Source organism: Idiotropiscis lumnitzeri, chromosome 12 (assembly GCF_059441095.1).
Source record: "Idiotropiscis lumnitzeri isolate Australia: NSW breed Sydney's pygmy pipehorse chromosome 12, RoL_Ilum_1.0, whole genome shotgun sequence".
NCBI classification, from domain to species: Eukaryota; Metazoa; Chordata; class Actinopteri; order Syngnathiformes; family Syngnathidae; genus Idiotropiscis; species Idiotropiscis lumnitzeri.
The window spans coordinates 12,974,776-12,995,725 of NC_142402.1; the positions used below are offsets into that span (position 1 = coordinate 12,974,776).

The 20,950-nt window shown below is 40.4% G+C and overlaps 4 protein-coding genes across 5 annotated transcripts; 3 read left to right on the forward strand and 1 right to left on the reverse strand.

The window, feature by feature from the left end:
- The first annotated feature begins 983 nt into the window (after positions 1–983).
- LOC148325982 (uncharacterized) lies at positions 984–5,609 on the forward strand. Its single transcript, XM_088311220.1, has 7 exons — positions 984–1,220; positions 1,983–2,083; positions 2,749–2,777; positions 2,865–2,940; positions 3,016–3,150; positions 3,241–3,338; positions 3,950–5,609. The coding sequence occupies exons 2-7, from the start codon at positions 1,990–1,992 to the stop codon at positions 4,268–4,270; spliced, it is 753 nt and encodes a 250-aa protein (XP_088167346.1). The 5' UTR covers positions 984–1,220; positions 1,983–1,989; the 3' UTR covers positions 4,271–5,609.
- sf3a2 (splicing factor 3a, subunit 2) lies at positions 4,711–7,373 on the reverse strand. The gene is made up of 8 exons (XM_088311219.1): positions 7,252–7,373; positions 6,267–6,558; positions 6,143–6,189; positions 5,919–6,028; positions 5,477–5,526; positions 5,259–5,399; positions 5,119–5,187; positions 4,711–5,054 (listed from the first exon to the last, which is right to left on the reverse strand). Exons 2-8 carry the CDS (start codon positions 6,462–6,464, stop codon positions 4,797–4,799), a joined length of 873 nt encoding a protein of 290 aa, XP_088167345.1. The 5' UTR covers positions 6,465–6,558; positions 7,252–7,373; the 3' UTR covers positions 4,711–4,796.
- A 483-nt stretch (positions 7,374–7,856) lies between these two features.
- On the forward strand, positions 7,857–10,849 carry plekhj1 (pleckstrin homology domain containing J1). Of its 2 annotated transcripts, none has more exons than XM_088311284.1 (6): positions 7,857–8,271; positions 8,405–8,472; positions 8,563–8,629; positions 9,130–9,220; positions 9,645–9,708; positions 9,875–10,849. In XM_088311284.1, exons 1-6 carry the CDS (start codon positions 8,178–8,180, stop codon positions 9,965–9,967), a joined length of 477 nt encoding a protein of 158 aa, XP_088167410.1. In that variant the 5' UTR covers positions 7,857–8,177; the 3' UTR covers positions 9,968–10,849. The 2 variants fall into 2 exon arrangements, with proteins under 2 accessions (XP_088167410.1, XP_088167411.1); XM_088311285.1 differs by having other exon boundaries at positions 8,169–8,318.
- Positions 10,850–11,796: 947 nt separating this feature from the next.
- fzr1a (fizzy/cell division cycle 20 related 1a) lies at positions 11,797–20,475 on the forward strand. The gene is made up of 14 exons (XM_088311896.1): positions 11,797–11,968; positions 13,576–13,649; positions 14,123–14,251; positions 14,389–14,452; positions 14,860–14,990; positions 15,063–15,145; positions 15,240–15,423; positions 16,452–16,517; positions 16,666–16,768; positions 17,075–17,259; positions 17,318–17,551; positions 17,917–18,021; positions 18,594–18,686; positions 19,473–20,475. The coding sequence occupies exons 2-14, from the start codon at positions 13,581–13,583 to the stop codon at positions 19,512–19,514; spliced, it is 1,488 nt and encodes a 495-aa protein (XP_088168022.1). The 5' UTR covers positions 11,797–11,968; positions 13,576–13,580; the 3' UTR covers positions 19,515–20,475.
- Positions 20,476–20,950: the final 475 nt, after the last annotated feature.

Sequence of the window (20,950 nt, forward strand, 5' to 3'; positions counted from 1 at the left end):
GATTAACTGCATAACAATACTCACATGCAATATCCTTATCTTTTGCATAAATTACTAATACGAGGCTCTTTCTGAGACTATTGAGAAACTCCCCTTTGCGTGTCTGTGTCTGTGTCATACCGCCCTCAGGTGGCCACACTAGGCGAAGCACAATGTCCATTGAACTGAACCAAAAATTGCTTTAAAAACATTCGGAGGCGCTAGAATGCACATGATTCACATGACAGGTAAAGGTTCTGCGTTTGAATTTCAATTTTTATCTTTCAATTGTATTGTCATGTTTTCTCTGTGAGCTTGTGTGGATTTTTCTGGCACTTCCTCCCATATTTCGAAAACATGCTTGTTTATTTATTTATTTATTTATTTGTTTATTTGTTTGTTAAAATACTCCAGATTTTTTACTGGCATATGTGTGAATGTCAATGCTGTGAGTCCCGATCAACCCGGGGTTAGTTTATGTAAAAAGTGCACGAGTGATAGAAGGACGTCAAAAAAAATGTAAATTCATAATGATATTATTACATGAATAAATATACAGTTCCTTTGAGATTTAAAGTTTGGTATGTTTTTGTTATAATGTAAATGATAACATGAAGGTTGTTATTGTGCACGAAGTTACTGATTTAAATGGACATGAATCATCCAAGTATGGTTGCGCCCTCTGCTGGTCAATGAAAGAAGAGCATGCTTGTTTACTTTACACATTGTTAACTGCTTAATTATAATATCCAAAGTATTTGGAATCTCTTACTTGAGAACTTAAGTGGAGACTCCAAACTGTACATTGTTGTTAATGGGGAGTGCATATTTGTTTGTCTAAATGCATGAGTGACTCAGGACCAGTCCTTGGTGTACCCCGCCTCTCGCCCAAAGACAGCTGGGAAAGGCTCCAAAACCACAGCGGCTGTAGAAAACGAAGGGATGGATGTATTGTGACTTCCTTTGAGAACACATCGGTGCCCAGTGGCCGACATCGTCCCTCTCAGTCAGCTCAGTGTCGTGATTTGCCAGCTGCAAAGCGCCTGGTGATGTCAACACCGGCCTCAGTCAACGCCTCTGACTTAGCACGCTGTGCTTTTTGTTTTTTTTGTTTTTTTCTATTCACCAGCACCTGTTTCTGGCCGTCAGAGCTGTTCACATTGTGCCGCTGCCTCTGCGGGGGAACAACTCTTTGACAAAGGTCCCCCGACGCAGCCTCGGGCCCTCAAATGTCGAGTCAGGTAGGTCCTTGCTTCACTGTGGGTCAAAGGTCAGGTCTCAACTTTGTATAATAAGACCATCTTTTTTTCCTTTTGTGTGGTGTGCATCTATTGGTGTCTGTGTGGGGATTTTTCCTCACGTCTATTTATAGTGGCGCGAGGACATTAACTCTGACATGAAATGTCATAATGGCCTCATAGCATTTTAATGTAAATGTGAAGGACGTGAGATACTCTTATTTTTATTCAAACTGGAGATGTTGACTTTGTGATATACAATGTAAATCCAAGTAGAAAAACGTCAGTTTCTGAACTTAAAACTCATTCACTGTCAGCTGTTTTAGAACATTTTCAATGATCTGCCTCTCGCCTGTCTTTCATAATTGGCAGTGGAAAAAAAAAGGTTGGATGCACAAATGGATCAGTTTCTTTTGTTGGACTGCCAAACTGTGCCGATCTCAAAATGGGGCATCAATGTCATCTACTTTTGATTGTGCATCAGTAAGTTGCTTGTTTATGTTTGAAATTAAAAGTGGAGGAGCATCAGAGGCTACTTCCCTCATTACCATTAAAAAAAATGAATAGACAAGGATACTGGCAAGGAAAATTAAATAGAATTTCCAGAAATCTGAGCAACTAAAGTACAGAATGTGAAGAATTTTGCCACCTCTGATTTAAAAAAAAAAAAAAAAAACTCCAAATGAAAAAAATGCAGACACAATTGAACAAAAATCCCGAAACGGCGTTCAGTGCGTTCAATCCCTTTTGGTCATTTTGTCTCAGGAAAGTCATGGAGGAAAGCTATGAAACATTTGATGAGGAGTTAGGCCCACCAAGAGAAGATCCTCCCCCGCAGAAGCCTGTTCGACAGATCCGCCGACCAGGTGGTAACACACACACAATCTGCACATGCGATAAAATACGCCTACTGTAAATGCACAATTGAAAACAAAACTATATATATCTAAACAAGCCACTGAAACATGATCTCTTGCCCAGCGCAACACGGCGATAATGTGCCCGAGTTGTCTCACAGAGCTGGTTGGCGCATGAATCATTCCTCTATTCTGACGGGAACAATTTGCCTAAATCCCACGGAATATTTGTGTGACAGGGCCCACAAAAGCAGAGTATGTGTACTTTTAGTCGCAAGGCTTTTTTTGGGACGAGATTACCAAATACTATTTTTGTAGCTGGCTGTGAGCCCCAGAGGATCAAAACTTGTTGGTAACCTTTTGTAAGGCAAGGCTCGTATTTGGCCATTCGAGTTGAAATGACCCACCTCACTACTGAATCATTCCTCTCAGATAATCAACGAAAAATCTTGTGAGACTTTCGCTTTAGGATTTTTAAAAAAAAATTTCGGAATAGGTATTATTTATGCATGCCAATTTGCTGATTTTTTTTTTTAATTATGCCATTATTTGACAACTTCTTTTAATGATCTTTCACATTGTTTCAGCTCTTGAGATTCAAGTAAAATAAAATTGCCTTGACTGAAAGTGACCTTGCCTGGCTTTAATTCATCTCAATTTGTCTATTCTTGCAGAAATGTATGCAACCAGGGAGGTTAAAGAGGTTAGTAGATAAACAAGTAGTATGAGACAATAACTTTTTTTTTTTTCGTATTACGTTTTTGTATATGGCATTATGTGTGCTGTATAGGAAATGTCTGCAGTTCTTCAGCCCCCAAAAGTCGAACCAACAACTTTACCTATGGAGCCAATTGCACCAGGGAAATGTGGGTTTTCCTCTCATATTGACATTAAAACATCCAAAAAGCAACTTTTAACACTTCTTCTTCTTTCGCACTTAGTTCCTGTACAAAAAACTTCGTCCATGCAGAATCTGAGTCAGATCGAAACACCATGGGAGAACGTCACACTCAACCGTTGTTTGTTTGTGGCCATTTCCATCCTGGTCCTCACCTCGGGCTTCCAGAGACTTCATGGTAAGCACAAAAAAATGGGCGGAGTTCAAACACGAAGGACAAGGTCGTGTGAGCCAGCTGTGACCGAGCGCTGTCTTATTAATGTAACAGAAAACCTGCGTGGTCAGAGGATAGCCGAGGAGGAGGAAGAGGTCGAATTGACCGTGAGACAGCAAACCATGTTGCGACAAAAAGGCAAGCCACCGCAGGTAAAATGAAATCAGGTCTTCTCAGCTGTCCTAAACAGTGTCAGAATGCCAGAAATACTAAACTGCATACTCAGGCAAAAATTGTAGTATGTGTTAAATTCAATTTTATTTTTACTAATTTGGTAGCATTTTTATGGGCTGCAATGATTCTAGGGCAGGGGTGGGCAAACTTTTTGATTGACGGGCCACAATGGGTTCTAAAATTTGACAGAGTGGACCGGACCAGGAGCAGATGGATGGAGTGTTTTGGTAACCTCACATCATCGGAGACAAAAAATAAATTTAATTTTAAATGAAAGTGAACGAAAGCATTACAACAATATATATGTCTTTGAAAAACTACATTATTTAGAAAATAAAACATGAACAAGGTTTATTCATTTCATTTTTTTCAAGTTTGGCAGGCCGGATTAAAACGTTTAACGGGCCGCATGTGGCCCCCGGGCCGTAGTTTGCCCATGCCTGAGCTAGATGATGTAGGTGGCACAGTTACAGACAATATAACATTTTTGCATGATGCTTTGTGGCATAAAAGATGGGTCCATAATAGATGGATTAAGCCCACCCTTGTTCTTCCATCCAATACTAAAACGCTCCCTTTTTGTCCTTAGCCTGAGACAACCCTTTGGGAAGTTTTGTTTTGGTGGCTGCCGGACCTTGACGATGACGACGATGATGATAAAAAACAGACGAGGCGAGGCGCCCAAAGCTCAAGGGGTCTCAGAAACAAGCCAATTCCAGACAAAAAACTCATGAAGCAAAGCGAAGGGACATTAAAGACCAGGAGGGCCAAAAACGTTCGAGAACAAGAGGCTAAAGACAAGAAAGAGAAGGACATGCTAACGACACTTGACGAAGCAGATGAGCAAAAGGTGGAAAATGAGGACATAAAGATGGAGAAGGAAAAGAAAAAAAAGAGTCAAAAAGGATAAGCTCTTTCCCTCGGTACACATAATTTCGTGGCATTTTAGCAGTACTCAATACGACTTGCTTGTTAGTACCTCCGCAACGCATTTCCTTACGGCTTACATCGATATCTGGCAATACAGTTAGAGAAGAAATTCAAATAAAAGAAACCATTTTGCTGCTTTTCTTCTTAAAACGTTTTGCTGTACATGAGGTAGCTCAAATATCACAATGTTTAGGGTGTAACACAGCGCATGTCAAACTTTACAAAGAAGCTAAGGGGTATTCGAGAATTAGACAGAGTTCGCCTTTAGTGATAAATGTTGCCACTTTCAGCATTATAATGTTCCTCTAAATATTTATAATTACAGTAACTAACCTTTGTGATTTGTTATTCTCAACTTTGAGGCAAAATCCACCCAAGAGTGCTACAATGTTATAGTGCATATTTTTTTGGAAGAAGACATAAGGAGCAACATTTTATTTTTCTTGAACATTTATTTACAAAATCTTAAAAATGAGTTGGTTTTCAAATGTATAACGTGAACAGGATTAATTGTTACCCACGGCAAGGACCTCGGGGGGCGGTGGCCTCATTGGCATTGGCGGCATGGCCATCTGAGGGGGCATTTGAGGGGTGCCAGGGGCACCAGGGGGAAGGATCATGCCACCCGGAGGTGGGGGCATGGACTCGTTTTGAGGGCGAGGCGCACTCATAAGAGGGGGAGGACGCTTCATACCAGCAGGAGGTGGCGGACCAGTCGGTGGTAGGAGAGCTTTTTCCATTTTAAAGTGGAACTGAAGGAAGAACTGAGGAGAGGAATAAAACATTTAGACCCCTCGCCTTCTCAGTTATCATATTTCTAACTGGTACCTGTTTCGTTTCGCGGTTCCAGTGTGTCCAGAAGCGGCTTTCTGCTTTGTCTATTTCTCTGCTGGGGACCTAAAAGAGCCAAGTTGTTAAAACAATAATGGCACAGCAAAGACAAACTAAAACTAATAGCTAATAGTCACCTTAAAAGCAATAGTCTCATAAGGTTCTGCAGCCAGCAACAGGTACTGCCAACGACGGTCCGGGGGCTCGATGCGCTGCTCGTATGCAGACATGAAACGATGCCTGGGCCCAATACCTTCCGCCACTTCCGGGTAGTCAATCTGAACGGCGCAAAAATCAACTTGAGCTTCTTCATTTATTTCTGGTATGGTTTCATTTTATCTCGATTTACACCAACCTGGAAAAGTAAAGACTGCTGCCCGGTCTCTGGATCCCTCTGTTTGGTTACTGAGAGAGAAGGAGATGAAGACATCCACCCCAAAAAAAAAAAAAGAACATGACATTAAATTAAATTTTTTCATGAAGCTAAAAACGCACTATAACCTCTACAGGTGAACTTCTCCAAACTATTAAATGCACATGATTGATTTTTTTTTTTTGTCACGTCATCAGCATGTTGCAATAAAAACACTAGAAGTCTCACAGAAAGGGCTAGAGTGGATTTTCTTGGAAATGCTGTCATTGAGTTCTATGGTGGAAAAGCGCTTAAACATTGAACAGTTGGACATGTGCATTAAGGTCAGACAGAGGTCACCTGAAAAGATTATAGTTCATTCTTAAACATCAACCAAAATTCCAATATCCGTAACATTTTGTGAGCAGTTTGTAATCACATCTACCTTTATATCCGGGCCGACCGATTTTCACAAACTTCTTAACCTCGACCTTCACTTTTGCTGGGGCTGGTTGAGCAGGAGCTTCTTTCGCCTCTTTGGCAGCTCTCCGCGCTCTGAAAACAAACAAAACGTTGGTCTTAACTGTGTGAAAAAAAAATGTGGCTTTAACTTTCACACAAGCATGCCAACCACAACACGCAGATTAAATGACAAGACGTGGTACTCACAGATTAGTCTGATGTTTCTTTCCTTGTGTATGGGCTAAGTAGCTGCCCTATAATGAGCAAGAGCGCCGATTAAACATTCCACTTGAACCACAAAGAATGCACATTAAAAGAATCTAATTGTCACCTCGTTGTTGTGAAGCGTCAGACAAAGTTTGCACTCATATGATCCTAAATGATTCTTCATAAAGTAGGGATCTTTATTGATGTCGATGGTTTCCAGAGCCAGCTGGCGCAAGCGCTCTCTTCTGTCCCGATTACTCTCAGAGGAGGACGCCACCCCTCCACTTCCTGTCTTCCCTCCAGCACGATGTTGGAAATCCATTTTTGCAAGGTGATTGACCAAAACACGAGGCTGCTCGCAGGCAAACACCCAGTTGATCCAAAACTGGCCAGCTACTACTTTTTCACCTTCAAGTCTTGGTTACATAGGGGGAAATAAAAAGTTATGGTTAGAATTTTATGAGCAGAAGCACATGGACCATTTGTAGACTCATATTTTGGATATTGGTAATGTAAATTTAGAGAATAGATTGAAATAAAGTAAAAAGGAGATGGGTACCGAACACTTCACGAAACTGCGAACAACCCTTAAACCCTACTTCCTGGAGCCCAATTCCAATTCAGACAGGGCAATGACACCATCTTATGGCATTTTAATGAGTCAAAGAAACGGCAAAAGGTTCAATTTTACAGCAAATAAAGTTGGATAGGTTCCAACAATGTGTGATTTAGTGAATACCGAAAGGTTAGTGTACGGAGTTTTCGGTGCACCAGATTTAGATCAATACGCGTTTAGAATTTTTACAACCAAAAAGCAATGATATGAATATTATACCAAACGGCAACACGCACTTTTAGTTAGAGCGGAAGATGGTTTGTTTTCTGTAAAATTATGTCACTTTAACGGTAACTTCTGAATGAAGAGTGGCGAAGCTAAAGCTAAGTAATAGTTAGCTAGCTCGTTACAACACCGTTTCTCGCACGACCATCGAAACAACAAAAAAAAGATGTGTGATATCTTGCACCGCGATGACAGGCATTAAAATCCAAATCATATGCGCTATTAATCCGTATTTCATACAGTTTTAAATGTTTATTTAGACACTTACCAACAATACAACGCAAGGATCACGCTCGGGATGAATGCACTCAGTGCGCAAAGCGCATGCGCATATGGTTAATTCTTCTTTGCGACCATTGCCCACTCGCGTCAATTGTTTACTAGCGTCATCTAGTGGTCGGAAAGAGAAAAATGCATTTGCAAAAGTCAGCAGCCACATCTTTAAGTGCGAAATCTCACAATAGAATCCAATACAACTTTAAATATATAGCGCATTTTACCACGTTAAGACCAGAAGCAAATATCTCCTATCCAAAAAATGGCTAATACCTTTATTTTCTGGAGGTCTGTGGACCATTTGAACGTAACTTTTGCAGGTCTGAATAAAATATTAATCCAAATTGCATTGTACGGATTGGATCGAGTGACACGTCCTAATCTCTACCTTGTCTTCCTGCAAGACATTTAAAAATATTTATGAAATCTTATTGTTTGTCTGTAAAACTCAGAAAGGTCATGGAGCTTCAAGGCAGTTTAAGACCTTTTATTCCATGTGAGAGTCCCAGAATCAGAAGTAAACAAAGCGTGTGCGTGTGCGTGTGTGTGTGTGTGTGTGTGTGTGTGTGTGAGTGAGAGAGAGTGAGAGAGAGAGAGCGAGCGAGAGAGAATAATGTCTACATTTAAATTGCAAATACGACCCTTTCCGACTTCCGTACATCTAGCCGAGAGGTGTGGTCCTGCTGTGTGTACCTTGACGCACCGCAGTCGAACACTAGTGCTTTTCTTTAACAAACTTCTCTTCGTCACAACCCGCAAACAATATCTTGCGATGGAGAAACCCGTTTAACAACATCAGTCGGTGTTTCCGACGACGTTCATTTGATAACGTCGTTGTTTTTTCATTATGGCAAATGGCGCGTGGTTGTATCTAGTGTGTCCAGCGGTCGTGGCAAGTTTGAACTTTTCCTCTCAGTGATGCGTTTCAACGAGAAGGAAATGGTGCATTTGAGCCGACAACCTTCGGAAATGGTCGCCGAGCTGGGGATGCGGGGACCCAAGAAAGGAGACGGTAATCTCTTCGGCTATATTTGGTCTTTTCTATGGACAGTAGCACAGGTGACAGCTAATGCTAGCCTAGTAGCAATAGCCCCAAGACAACTTCCGGTTTGTGAATTTAACCTTGATTCCTTTTGTGATAACAGTTGTGAAGAGGCGGCTAGTGAAACTCGTTGTCAACTTCCTCTTCTATTTTAAGACTGATGAGGAAGAAGTGAGTGCAATTACAATACTACGTTCTTAATATCTTTTTTCAAATGGCTCTTCATTCATGACTACATGACTCTTGATTGCATTTTTTAAGCCTGTTGGAGCTCTGCTGCTGGAGCAATGTCGTGTGGAGAAGGAGGACAACCTGACCTTCTCCATTGGTGAGTAGTAGTAATTTGACTGTTTAATTGTTACGATCGCTGGCGACGATCCCAGATGACCTTGGGCGCAAGGCAGGGAACATCCTGGAGTGGCTGCCTGCCAATTACAAGGCACATGAAAGCTTGAGGAGAACATGCAAACTCCACACAGAAGGGCCAGAGGCGGATGTGCAAATCACTTCATTGTGCCACCGTTACATAGTTTACATCACAAAAATCTTAAGGAACATCCGACATTCAGACTCATTGAAATATTAAAACATACATATATTTAACAAAACTAATTTCAAAATTCATTAGCGCCTGTTCTTACTCTTTCACTCGATTTTTCCAAAAAATCAGACCATATGATTTTGTCTAACAAGTCTGTTAGCTAACATTTAATTTGAAATTCCATAGATGAGCAATTGGATATTAGCATGGGTATTACAGTCATTATAAACATACAAATGACTTTATTTATTGTAATAATCTGCACTACACTATGTACGTGTTTACAGCATTTCTAGAAGATGCAGAGAGGAAATATCTTTTTGAGTGTGACTCTGCGGAGCAGTGTGAAAAGTGGAGAGACTCCATCATCAAGGCAAGGTAAGAGTTTCCTCTGGACACGAAATTAGTGACTAACTATAGGGTCATCTTCAAGTTTTAAATGATATCCGGTAGCTTCAGGTCACAGATGTTTCTTCTTTGGACCCCACTTGGTGGGTATACCTATGTTTCAAGCTCTTTACTGTCATAGTCGGTGTAAACAAGGATCATATGAGATGTGGTACTAACTGAAAGGTTATTTTGTTATTATAATGAGTTTTGGACCACAATGGAATAGAGACAAAAGGCATTTTACGACCATGAATTCACATTTATTTAAGAAAGGTATGTCATTGTGAAACTTTTACTGTATCGTAAATTGCAGAGAGCCTTAGCTTTATTCTTTACTCTATTTCAGTGTGGCCCTGAGACTCCGCCAACTTTTTTTGCGTTTAGACTGAAAACAATCTCTTCTCTCCTGCAGCTATGAATTTATGAGAAGGAACCTCATCTTCTACAGAACTGAGATCCACAGGCTCACTGGCAAAGTAAGGTCATTTTCTGTATAAGTGTTGTCAACATTTACTTGAATATCTGGTACACGTCACCAAATTCCACATGCTAGATCAGCCAAATAGTAAGACCCTGTGCTGTCCAAAGGTTGGAGAACTATCATTCCGAGCACTTTTGCTTAATACTTTGCCATGTCCGCAGGATCCATTGGAGCAGTACGGCATATCCGATGAAGCTCGTTTTCAAGTCACTAACGGCCTGCAACATTCGCCCCGAGATGCCTCTTCCATCTAGACCAGCATTGTCTTTATTGATTAGCTTTTACTTTTCAGTTCTTCTTGCCGCTCCAACCGTACCCTGACCCTGGACTGACACACAATGGTGTTACTGTAAGCACTCCGTCTGTGCACACGTTGTTTTCACGTTATTGTTTTTTTTTCATCAGTCGACTACTGGCCTTTACTGGATTTCCGGCGCTTTTAGATAATCAAGTCGCATTTTGGCCTCTCAGTGCCTTTTTTTTTTTGTTTTGTTTTTTTGTGATCACAAAGTTTTTGTAATTTTTGTATTAATATAGGCCTACTGCAATTTTAGACCATGTGTTTTTTAGTGTCAAGGCAATATTTGATTTGCCTCTGGAGAGGACAATTGGACAAATATTAACATTTGAGAGAAACAACCTAACTAAACCTAGAATTACTAATGGAATTTGAACTGCTGAGTTGAGCCACAATTAGTGTGTGAGTATGTATGTTTTTTTTTGGGGGGGGGGGGGGTTTCCATAAAAAGTACTTTTATTTCTTGTCTTCTAAACTACTTTTGCACATAGTACTTAGTCTTGAGGGTTTATTGTATAACTGTTTAAACAATATACTTGAATTAACTTTGTATGTTCTTTTGCACTTTCCTTCACATTTTCTGGGTTAAGTTGGGCCATCTCAAGTTAGAAGTCTTGACTTTCTCTTGTTTCTTACGCTCTATAGCTCTGACCCACAGTTCTGTAGGCTGTAGTATGATGAATGTGCTTCGTTGCCTATTTTATATGGAGGTTTCATTCTGTGTCCTGTTTGTTTTCTTCACAATGAACATATTTTATTTTCCCTTCTACAGATGATTTTTTTTTACTGTTAAAACAGTTTAAATCACTGAATGAATACATTACCATCTAAATTCTCACATTTGTTCAGTTGTATGCATTTATTCCTCTACAGTTTTTAACTTATTTCCTCTTGGCTGCATGACTTTGAGTATGCGTACATCCAGCCAAATTTATTTATATAGCACAGAAACGTCTCAAAGGGCTTCACATGCCCATAATTGACGCATATTAATGACCTCCCCTGATCTTAACCCCCAGGAGGGCAAGGAAAAACTCATAAAAACCCCATCTAGGAAAAAATGAGAACGCTTGAGAAGAGAGAGATCACAGATGGGGGAATCCCCGTTTAGGATGACCTGGCTGCAATGGATGCCGTGTTGGCAACATTTAACACACATTATGAGGCTATGTTTTGTTGGTTGAAATCGTGTGAAAGTCCATTGAATCGGATGAAGCGCTGCAGGAAGTTGCCTTGGGTGAAATGGGTGTCTGCCCATTTAATCAATGCTGAAATCTCTATAGAAGTGCCACAGAGGATGTGGTCAAGCTCTGATCCTGTATCGGTCAGTTGCTGCAGAGTCCAGGTATATCTCCACTGATGGCCAAAGTGGGCCATATTGAATGCACTACCAGCTATCGGAAAATTATTGGATGAATCAAGTAAAACCTATTAGCAAAGTCTGGAAATATTTTAGAGTTTTGGATTACTGTACAGTAACTTACATGATTAGTATCATTTGAAAATAATGACAAATAGCATATGTGAATAGACATGATAAAAACTGTTTTAGCCTTGTGTTTTCTTTTGTGGAAGAATCCAAAATGGCGCTGGTACATGATACATGGTGGAACTTTAGTTTCATACTGTGTTTTGGTCGTTAAAAATGAATGTGAAAAACCCTGGGTGAAAGTTTAGAAACGTTTTCAAATTTTTTGCAGGAGGAAGTTGTGCCCCACAGAGGGAAAGACACGTTTCCGTAGCAACGGAAAATGCGCGATTCAAAAACAGTGACGTCACATTATCCCGTGAGCCTTAGCGACAGTGGCTTCAGCGCTTAGCGAAATAAGAAGCCCTGTTCCTTTCTCTAGAAGCTTAATCGAATACACCAAGCAGGCAAACTATCCGCATAAGATTTGGCACCGCTAAGGAATAAATAGTGCCGGGAGTGGGATCGGAGGAGTTTTCTTCGGCACCGGTGAGTTCAACTGCAAATGTAGATTGTAAATAATGGTGCTGGTCAAGTTTCTAGACAGCTCAGGTCGGATAGCATCGCTAGCTGCAGCTACCTATAATTAGCATTGCCGCTGGAGAGATTGTTTCCCATTGTTTTGACAAATTTGACGTCTGTCATGTTGTACAAAATACAATCACTTCTAATGTTTACTGCTGCTTTTGTCTTGTGCTACAGAATAGCTGCATACTGAACCACGTCTATTGTGTATTTTTGACAAGCCTAATATTTGTGCAACACAGGTTTTATTTTACGTTTCGGGTTTGAGGGCTAAATGATCTTGAAAATTACTAAAAGTCTGACCCCACCACACACACACCGACTAATATTATTGCGATTTAATATGCGATTTGTTTCCACCCAAGGTCCTCAAAATATTTTTTGATTGTTTTTGCTTGGATGTTTTGCTGAACGATTTTGACAATTAATTTAATTGCAATATCCGATATCGCATGTTTTCCAATACTGTGCAGCTTATATATCCTGCCAAAATGAAGCATTGTTTTTTTTTTTTTCGTCATTGCGACATAGTTTTTTTTCCCCATCATTGCGACATAGTTTTTTTTTTTATTAACAGTTCAGACCTACCATCGTCTATGGGAGTTATTGTTCCACGTATAGTTTCAATCAGGTTTGTTGCGACAGAACTTAGTATTTCAATATAATGTTGAATATGTAATTGCGACTTTTATTGCCAAAAGAGATAGATATGTGATGAAGGATTCTTTGCAACAAACTTTTTTAAAATTTCAGATATTCGATTCAAACTATTTGGACTAAAATTTATTTTGATTAATGTGATCAATGAGAAGTTTTGTCTAGTGTTGTGTTTGCATGCTGATAAAATCTATCCTGACAGCACAGCCCATTACAACTACTCTATAACCATCACGCAAACAGCAAATTAGTTTAGATTTTCAATCTTGAAATTCAAAATGTAGACTCTTTTATGTGTCTTTATGCCACACTAGTGACAAAAAGTGTATTTTATAAGGTGGCTCAATAATGAACTATTTATCTCAAATATTGATTATTAACTTAAGAACTGATTCAGAGATCAAGAACTCTCTTTAGTTATGTTTCCAAGCCCGAACTGAGCCCAGGCACCATTTTCCATTGCAAAAAAAAAAACACAATTACAAAAAATAGATATCACAAACAATTTGAATGTTTAATTAATTATCTGATTATCTCAATTTTTTTTATTCAGTATGAAATCTGGTCTTGAATGCAAAGCTATAGTTGCCGAAAGGCATAACACTTATTGTTGTATGAATCGCAACTTACAGCTTTGTTGTACCTTCTGCCATCTATGAAAGAGTTAGAATTGTACTCCCTGTCACTATGTGCTGCCAGCATAGATAAATGTGCATAGATATATTTGTAATTACTGGTAATAAATACATTGGACTAATTAATTGGAATTAGATAATTTCCCGAGGCGCACCTGATTATCTCTTGCCGGCTCGCTGGTGGGGAAGCGCTGATGATTAACTCTCACTACAAGAGCAGCTCATAAGTACACAGAATTTATTATCTTCCAATTAAATTAATTGATAACGTGTTTTCAGGCGTTATGGATCAGGACTATGAGTCCAGGCTGCTAAGGCAAATCAACATCCACAATGCGAACGCCAGCCCAGTGGTAAGTACATGACATCCACAGTAATGACTTGTAATGTTTTCACTAAAGCCTGATGGGCGCTCCACGCAGTTTAAGCAACAAATTACTTAAAACGGTTGGAGAATGTGTGCTACTGCCTCTGTGTGAGAATGAACACTTCAAGCGGTCAGTGAAACATATTTGATGGTGTCGCTGGAGAAGACCATAACATCCAAATGGCTGGCTTTTGTGGCTGTTAATGTGTGGCGGTGTGAATGCCTCAAACAAATAGACCATCTGTTGTTTAACATCCTCCATTGTGTCAGTCGCAAGCCCGGTCCCCATTTGTGCAATAAGTTGCACCTAAAAAAAGAAGAGTTAATTCTAAAACTGAACTGTAACTATGTAGTGATTTTATTTATTTATTTATTTTTTTTTTTGCATACCACCAGAGAGCGGTTGCGTGAAAATCAATCTTGAGTCATAAATGGCCTCTGCTCTCCTTTCCTGTGTAGAAATCTCTCGGCGCGCTACGAGCTCTGTCGCCAGTCAGCTCCCCGCTGTCCTCCCCGAGCAAGCACGGCGATCGCTTCATTCCTTCGCGGGCCGGCGCCAACTGGAGCGTCAACTTCCACCGCATCAACGTGAGTTTGCCGCAAAGAGGCAACTGTCAGTTGCATCATTGTCAAAGTGATTCCTTGAACTGATGGTTAATGCTGTGCCAAATCGAGTGTGAGGTCTCGGTTGATGGAGCTAACGTGTTTTTGTTGTTCCGGCGTAGGAAATTGAAAAGTCACACAATCAAAACAGGAAAACGAAAGATGGCACAGCAGACAGCAACAAAGGTAAAGCAACTTGTTCCTATTCCTGATGATGTTTTAGTATAACACATTCATGATGTTAAGTTTTTCATTTTGTTGCATTTTGTACGGTATGTTTGAAATGACCTTTCAATCAAATACACATGAACTCAAAATGTGCGACAAGTCACGAGCCGTCATTTGATTTTTGTTTAATTTGTGTGAGCGGGATTTGAGTGGACCACTACTCAACTTAGCCACTTATTGAACGGAACGAATGCACAAATACAAAATGAGAACATTTGCATGGAGCTGCTGTAGGCGCCAACTTGCGCCCAGAGGCTCACACGCACGCTGACTCAAGGACCGAATGCTCCTTCCCACACAGTCAAATGCGATCTCCTTTTTAATGAATTCATTTCATCAGTCTCCTCGAACTTGTGTGCCCTCAGCGGATGGTCTCGCTTACTCGGCGCTGCTGAAAAACGAGCTGCTCGGCGCCGGCATCGACAAAGTCCAAGACCCCCAGTCTGAAGACCGCCGACTTCAGCCATCCACTCCCACCAGGAGGAGTCTTTTTAAAGTAAACTGTTATCTAATATTGTGAATTCAATTCAAATCACAGTTGAGCTGAATGTCTGCTTTTATCTTGTAGTATTCTTTGAGTACTAAGCGCTCTCTTGAAGAAGATGGAAATGCAGTCTCTCCTTATTCTTTATCACCCGTCAGTAGCAACAGGTAAATATCACTGGCTTGTTTTTCCCTCTTCATTTTCTTCAAGCTTGGGTGCATTTAGATCATCCTCACCAATACAATCCATTGCGTTTTGTAGCCAGAAACTTCTACGGTCGCCACGGAAACCCATGCGCAAGATATCCAAAATCCCTTTTAAAGTTCTTGATGCTCCCGAGCTTCAGGATGACTTCTACCTCAACCTCGTGGACTGGTCCTCTCTCAACGTGCTCAGTGTGGGACTGGGCACTTGCGTATACTTGTGGAGCGCCTGCACCAGCCAGGTGTGTGTGTGTGTGTGTGTGTGTGTCTGGCAATCGCGGCGCATTTTCTCTATGGTTGCATGCAGACTTGACAGTGTTGTTTCGCTGTTCATTGTTTGCCACCCCTGCTATATCTCCGGTTTGGAATTGCGTATAGAGGACAGCGTAGCGTTTAAAACGGAGATGACCATCAAGCATCAACGCCATACTTCTAACATTTATATAATCATTAACCCTTGTTACGTAAATTACTAGACTTTACACCGATCTGATCGACAGAGCAAATGACAGAAGTTTCAATGGTATCAATTTTGTGAATTGATATTAGTGGCATCAGCTCAAGCGGTATTAATCCTGCTCGCCACTCCAGCAGGCGTAATGAGCATCTAGCCAAAGTCACAGAACACCTGAGTGTGTGTTTCTGTAGTGTTGTGTTTAAAGTCGTAAGGGTCTTCGGAGTTTTGGATTATGCTACGGCACGGGAACCAGCCATGAGCACGGCAAGTGATTTTATTTAAAAAAAAAAAAATTTTCTTTCCCCAAGAGTGTAACTGTTAACCTGTTGGCGGCTAATTCTGACAAATACTAGTCCGTTGGTCTCCACAATATTGCACACGTGTAATGTTCATATTGTTATTTCAGCAAGCAATGGAGGATTGGTTCGCCACGTAAAAATGAGCACATTTGCAAACACCGAAGCGCAAATATGTTAGTGTTCCCTGTATGTTGATAGGAATCATTTTTTACAGTGTACTGTAAAAAGGAGCCTCAGTTTTGACCTGTTGAACAGTAAAACACAAAACTTCTGGAATAAAACAAAATTGACACGCCGACTCACGCCACCCCACCAGGCTCCGCCTCTTAAAGATGTAACACACAGATGCTACAAAACTGTACACAGAAATGGTTCTCATGTCATGCTTGCAATGATTTTTGTGTTCAAATACATGTTTTAGTAAATTGAAATTTGTTTCGAAGTATCAGAGGGATAAAACTAAATACGTGGCTGTCGGTTTTTGAGTTCTTTCCCCCCATGTCTGTTTTTTTAGGTGACGCGTCTGTGCGATCTTTCTGTAGAAGGAGACTCGGTAACATCGGTGGGCTGGTCAGAAAGGGTGGGTTTTTTTATTGCACCTCATTATTCATTCGCATTTTGTAAACAATATGGTTGATGACTCTTTGAAACCTGAAAAAAAAAATGTAATCTTCAATGCAGATGTTGTTCAGCTCGCTCATGTCTTTTGGGCTTGTTTCTAATTTCAGGGAAACCTAGTTGCTGTGGGGACTCATAAAGGGTACGTTCAAATCTGGGATGCCGCCGCAGGGAAGAAGCTCTCTGCGCTGGAGGGACACACGGCTAGAGTGGGTGAGTTGAAAGGCCGAGTCAAGAAGACGGGGATGGTTTGAAGATGAATCGCGTGCACTGAACTAGTTTGCGGCGTCGTGTGAGAATATGTCATCGTGCGGCACGTACAGTTAGTGCCGCATTTGCCGTTTTCTGTCCATAGTTTTGTATATATGACCTTGGAGTTTTTACTGTAATTGTGACTTTATTGTTTCGTTACGACAACATGTTCCGATTTAGGGATTATGTCACCGCTTTCGGAATGGAACTCACCCCCTTTAACGTTTATTCATTTTGTTGCATTTCACCTTTCGATGTACGTGCCAGGCGCCTTGGCATGGAACGCAGACCAGTTATCGTCTGGCAGTCGCGATAGGGTAATCCTGCAGCGGGACATCAGAGCCCCGCCTCTTCAATCCGAACGCCGGCTTCAGGGACACCGGCAGGAAGTGTGTGGTCTTAAGTGGAGCACGGACCATCAGCTGTTAGCATCCGGTGGCAATGATAACAAGGTATACAGAAAATTTATTCGTGTAATTGGAGCAAGGTATTTATCGGTGCCGTTTGCAGTTGCTTGTGTGGAACCACTCAAGCGTCCTCCCAGTGCAGCAGTACACGGAGCATTTGGCGGCAGTGAAGGCCATCGCCTGGTCCCCCCACCAGCATGGCCTGCTGGCCTCCGGAGGCGGCACCGCTGACCGCTGTATCCGCTTCTGGAACACTCTGACGGGCCAGCCTCTGCAGTGCACCGACACAGGCTCTCAGGTGTGCAACCTGGCCTGGTCTAAGCACACCAACGAACTGGTGAGTCACACTCAAAATTACTTGCACTTTTTTCTTTAGTAGAATTACAGATGATTATGTTGAAAAAATAAGGTTTGTGTCAGTGCCGATGTTGTACGTTTGTACAGAACTCGGTCCACTGATACAATATGACTTTGAAGAACAACTGCGGCTGTAACATTAAGTTAGAACATAAAAAAAAAAACATGTAAGTGAAATGTGTGGCCAGACATATAATAATAGTATAATTTGCTTTTTAATAATTAAATAACTTTAAACAATTATTAATGAAACATTTTAGTCACAATTACAAGCTGTAATGGCATTTCCAAGTAGTCTGAGACATAATTGTCTAATTTGACTCCAACTTGTTGTTTCCCTTTCAGGTCAGCACCCATGGTTATTCCCAGAACCAAATCCTCGTGTGGAAATATCCCTCCCTCACTCAAGTCGCCAAACTTACGGGACATTCCTACAGAGTTCTCTACCTGGTCAGTATTTACTGTGCTTCTTGTCATCTGGGAGCTCCCGAGCAGTGGTCCCCCAATTGTTAGTTTGTGGACTGGAGTGATGATGTGGAAAACATGAAAATGCCAGCGGAGTTTGCTCAGCCTTCCCAAGTAGCATGAACGCTTCAACCGCTAACCGTGTAGCCACTGGACCAAAACGACAATCAATCGTGTCATCTTTTGCTCATGCACATAGGATCATAAATTCAAATGGTTGTTTACCTTTGAAGTCAGATTCATTATTACTGAGGGTTTCAATTGTAACTTTGGAGTAAAAATGTTTTTAAATTTCTCTTTAGATCTTTTTCATTTTGTTCTATTAAATTGCTCCCTATGTTAATACTGTCTTGAGGTACTTTCTATATATTTTTTTTCCCCACCCCTCAATTAATCCCTTGACCACTCCCTCAGGTTCATCTAAAGTGCACGTATGTACTTGTTTGCACTGGTTGGTGCACAAAAGGTTGGGGACCACTGCTTTAAATGATGACATAAAAGATGAATTTATTGTTCATATCGACATATTAATAATTTTACTGGTGGTGTGTGTGCAGGCCATGTCCCCTGATGGAGAAGCCATCGTGACGGGGGCAGGAGATGAAACTCTCCGTTTCTGGAATGTATTTAGCAAGATGAGATCCACTAAGGTACTGTTTTCTTGCTCATTTTAAATTTTTTTTTTTTTTTTTATTAGGTGATGCATGGTTCCTCTTCCTCATTTATCATTAATCTTGTAATAAATAATAGCTTTTTGAGGGCAGCCTCAACTTGTCTGAAAACAATTTTTGCAAGCATGTGTGTGCTGGGCAAGAGTTGTGTCACCTTGAAAGGCAAAAAAAATCCCCCTGACACCAGTTTCACCCATCGACACCAAACTGGGTGGTCACGAAGGCGGCAGCTATCGAATGATTTGGTACTTGCATATCCTACTGAAAATTCTATTGAATAATTGAGTAGCCATATTCATTTTTTTCAGTTAGTTTTGAGGGTTAGTTTTGTTTGATTGAGGAACAATTCTGAATACAAAATAGCAAATAACACATTTCACTTAATAATGAGCAGCCAACTAATTTTCATTTTTTAAATAACATATGTATTGACGCTTATTTTAAAAATGTCTTTTTTTTCAGGCTTTTGATATTTTCTTTTTTTTTTTGTTTTTGAGATTGACCTATAAAAGGTTGTGCCAGACAGATATTATCATGCATAACTTGTAATTTATAGCAATGACATTTCAGAAAACCACCTGTTGCTAAGCTAACTAACTCTAAAGAGAACATGAAAGCCTGATGTGCTCGGGAAAAAAAAATAAGGCTTATCTTGGATCATTGCAAATAATAATAAAAATGATAATCTAGAAAATTTGCACCTCTCATTAAAAAAAACTTGACCAGACTGCCTTTACCTACTCACTTGTGTCCTCTTCTTCTTAGGAGTCTGTGTCAGTCCTCAACCTCTTCACCAGGATCCGGTAGTGAGCACACTCAGAACTACTGGGGACGAAAAATGGGAATTCTTCTTTGCATGCACCAAGTCCATACTTCAAGTGTTGACGTCAATCATCTGCAGATATTCGTTGCATCCTGCCCAGTTGTGAATGCTTGAAGTGGTAACCACATGCAATACTCAATGATCACAGACTGAATAATCCACCGGACGAATCTTCACAGACCCAAATTGTGCATAACTGCCAAATATTGAGTTTGTCTTTCTTTTTAATTTTTAAATAATTTATTATATTTTGTTTTGTGCTTGTACTGCATTTGTTTCGCATATTATTACTTTTGTCTTTGTCATATAATTCATTATTTGTGGAAGTGAAGATTTTGGTTGAATCTGTGGAGTTTGCCGTTGCCTTCGGGGGTTTGGGTTTGCAGAAAAAAAAAATGAGTGAGTCCTGCATCATGAATATGTTTGAACATCCTGAAACAAAACACTATGTATCATTTGAGAAAGCACAAAAATGGCAAACCTCATTACTGTAGTACATCCACTCCAAAATCAAAACATTGCCTATCGGAGTCATTAGTAACAGCAATTACAATCAAAACAATTAGCTGCAGAGTAAAATGCTCTGCTTTGCTAACATGATGACATTTATGTGCAGTCGCTTGGTTTGTCTAAACGAAAGGACAAATTCCATATCACTTGCAACCCACCCCTCCATTATATATTTTTTATTTCCCAGTTTGAATGCTGAGTGTGCCACCTTTTACATTAATGCTATTTATTTGTGTTGTGTAAAGAAGTTCTTGTACAGTAAAGGCATGCTTGGTGATAAAAAAAAACAAAAAAAACTGGAGCGAAGAAAAGCAGTTTAACGCCACTTTGAACATCATTGTACTTAAAACTATGACAACTTGACTTACGCGTTGAATGTTAATGTCTATTTCTGTACTCAGGTAATGGGCAATTAAAAACATGTCTTGTACATTATCCACCGTTTTTTTATTCTGTTAAAAAATCCCGGAAATTCAATTTATAGGTGGAATTATTTATTTCCTATTGGCCACCAGGGGGAGCCATTTTAATGTCGAATTGAGCGATTGGCTGGTATCGCCACACCCAAACGATCAACCTTAACCAAGTTACCTACAAGGTGAAACTCAGGTTAAACTCTTCTAAGACATTAGCACGCCCATAACGTAGACAGTCTGTATCTTAGGCTATGAGGGTGACTTAACGTTTATTCTTCATCCACGCCACATTTGTTCGAGCCGTAAAGCTCTCAATGGCTACAAAACATCCCAAGGCCTCACTTTGGCCTCACTCAAGACAGAAAATGGTCACCTAATTGTTTAGATCATGATCATAAAATATAAATAACCCAAATAACATCACCACTCCCTCGAAAATCACCTCTTTATAAGTCCAATTTACGCTTGGTTTCTTTTCGGTTCATTGTCAACCT

Coding starts and splice junctions, on each gene's coding strand:
- LOC148325982 (XM_088311220.1), top strand. CDS start 1,990: ATGGAGGAAAGCTATGAAACATTTGATGAGGAGTTAGGCCCACCAAGA. Junction 2,778..2,864: donor CAACCAGGGAGGTTAAAGAG/GTTAGTAGATAA, acceptor TGTGCTGTATAG/GAAATGTCTGCAGTTCTTCA. Junction 3,151..3,240: donor GGGCTTCCAGAGACTTCATG/GTAAGCACAAAA, acceptor TTAATGTAACAG/AAAACCTGCGTGGTCAGAGG.
- sf3a2 (XM_088311219.1), bottom strand. CDS start 6,464: ATGGATTTCCAACATCGTGCTGGAGGGAAGACAGGAAGTGGAGGGGTG. Junction 6,029..6,142: donor AAGAAACATCAGACTAATCT/GTGAGTACCACG, acceptor GTTTGTTTTCAG/AGCGCGGAGAGCTGCCAAAG. Junction 5,188..5,258: donor ATGAGACTATTGCTTTTAAG/GTGACTATTAGC, acceptor TGGCTCTTTTAG/GTCCCCAGCAGAGAAATAGA.
- plekhj1 (XM_088311284.1), top strand. CDS start 8,178: ATGCGTTTCAACGAGAAGGAAATGGTGCATTTGAGCCGACAACCTTCG. Junction 8,272..8,404: donor GGGACCCAAGAAAGGAGACG/GTAATCTCTTCG, acceptor TTGTGATAACAG/TTGTGAAGAGGCGGCTAGTG. Junction 8,630..9,129: donor CAACCTGACCTTCTCCATTG/GTGAGTAGTAGT, acceptor ACGTGTTTACAG/CATTTCTAGAAGATGCAGAG.
- fzr1a (XM_088311896.1), top strand. CDS start 13,581: ATGGATCAGGACTATGAGTCCAGGCTGCTAAGGCAAATCAACATCCAC. Junction 13,650..14,122: donor ATGCGAACGCCAGCCCAGTG/GTAAGTACATGA, acceptor TTTCCTGTGTAG/AAATCTCTCGGCGCGCTACG. Junction 15,146..15,239: donor TCACCCGTCAGTAGCAACAG/GTAAATATCACT, acceptor TGCGTTTTGTAG/CCAGAAACTTCTACGGTCGC.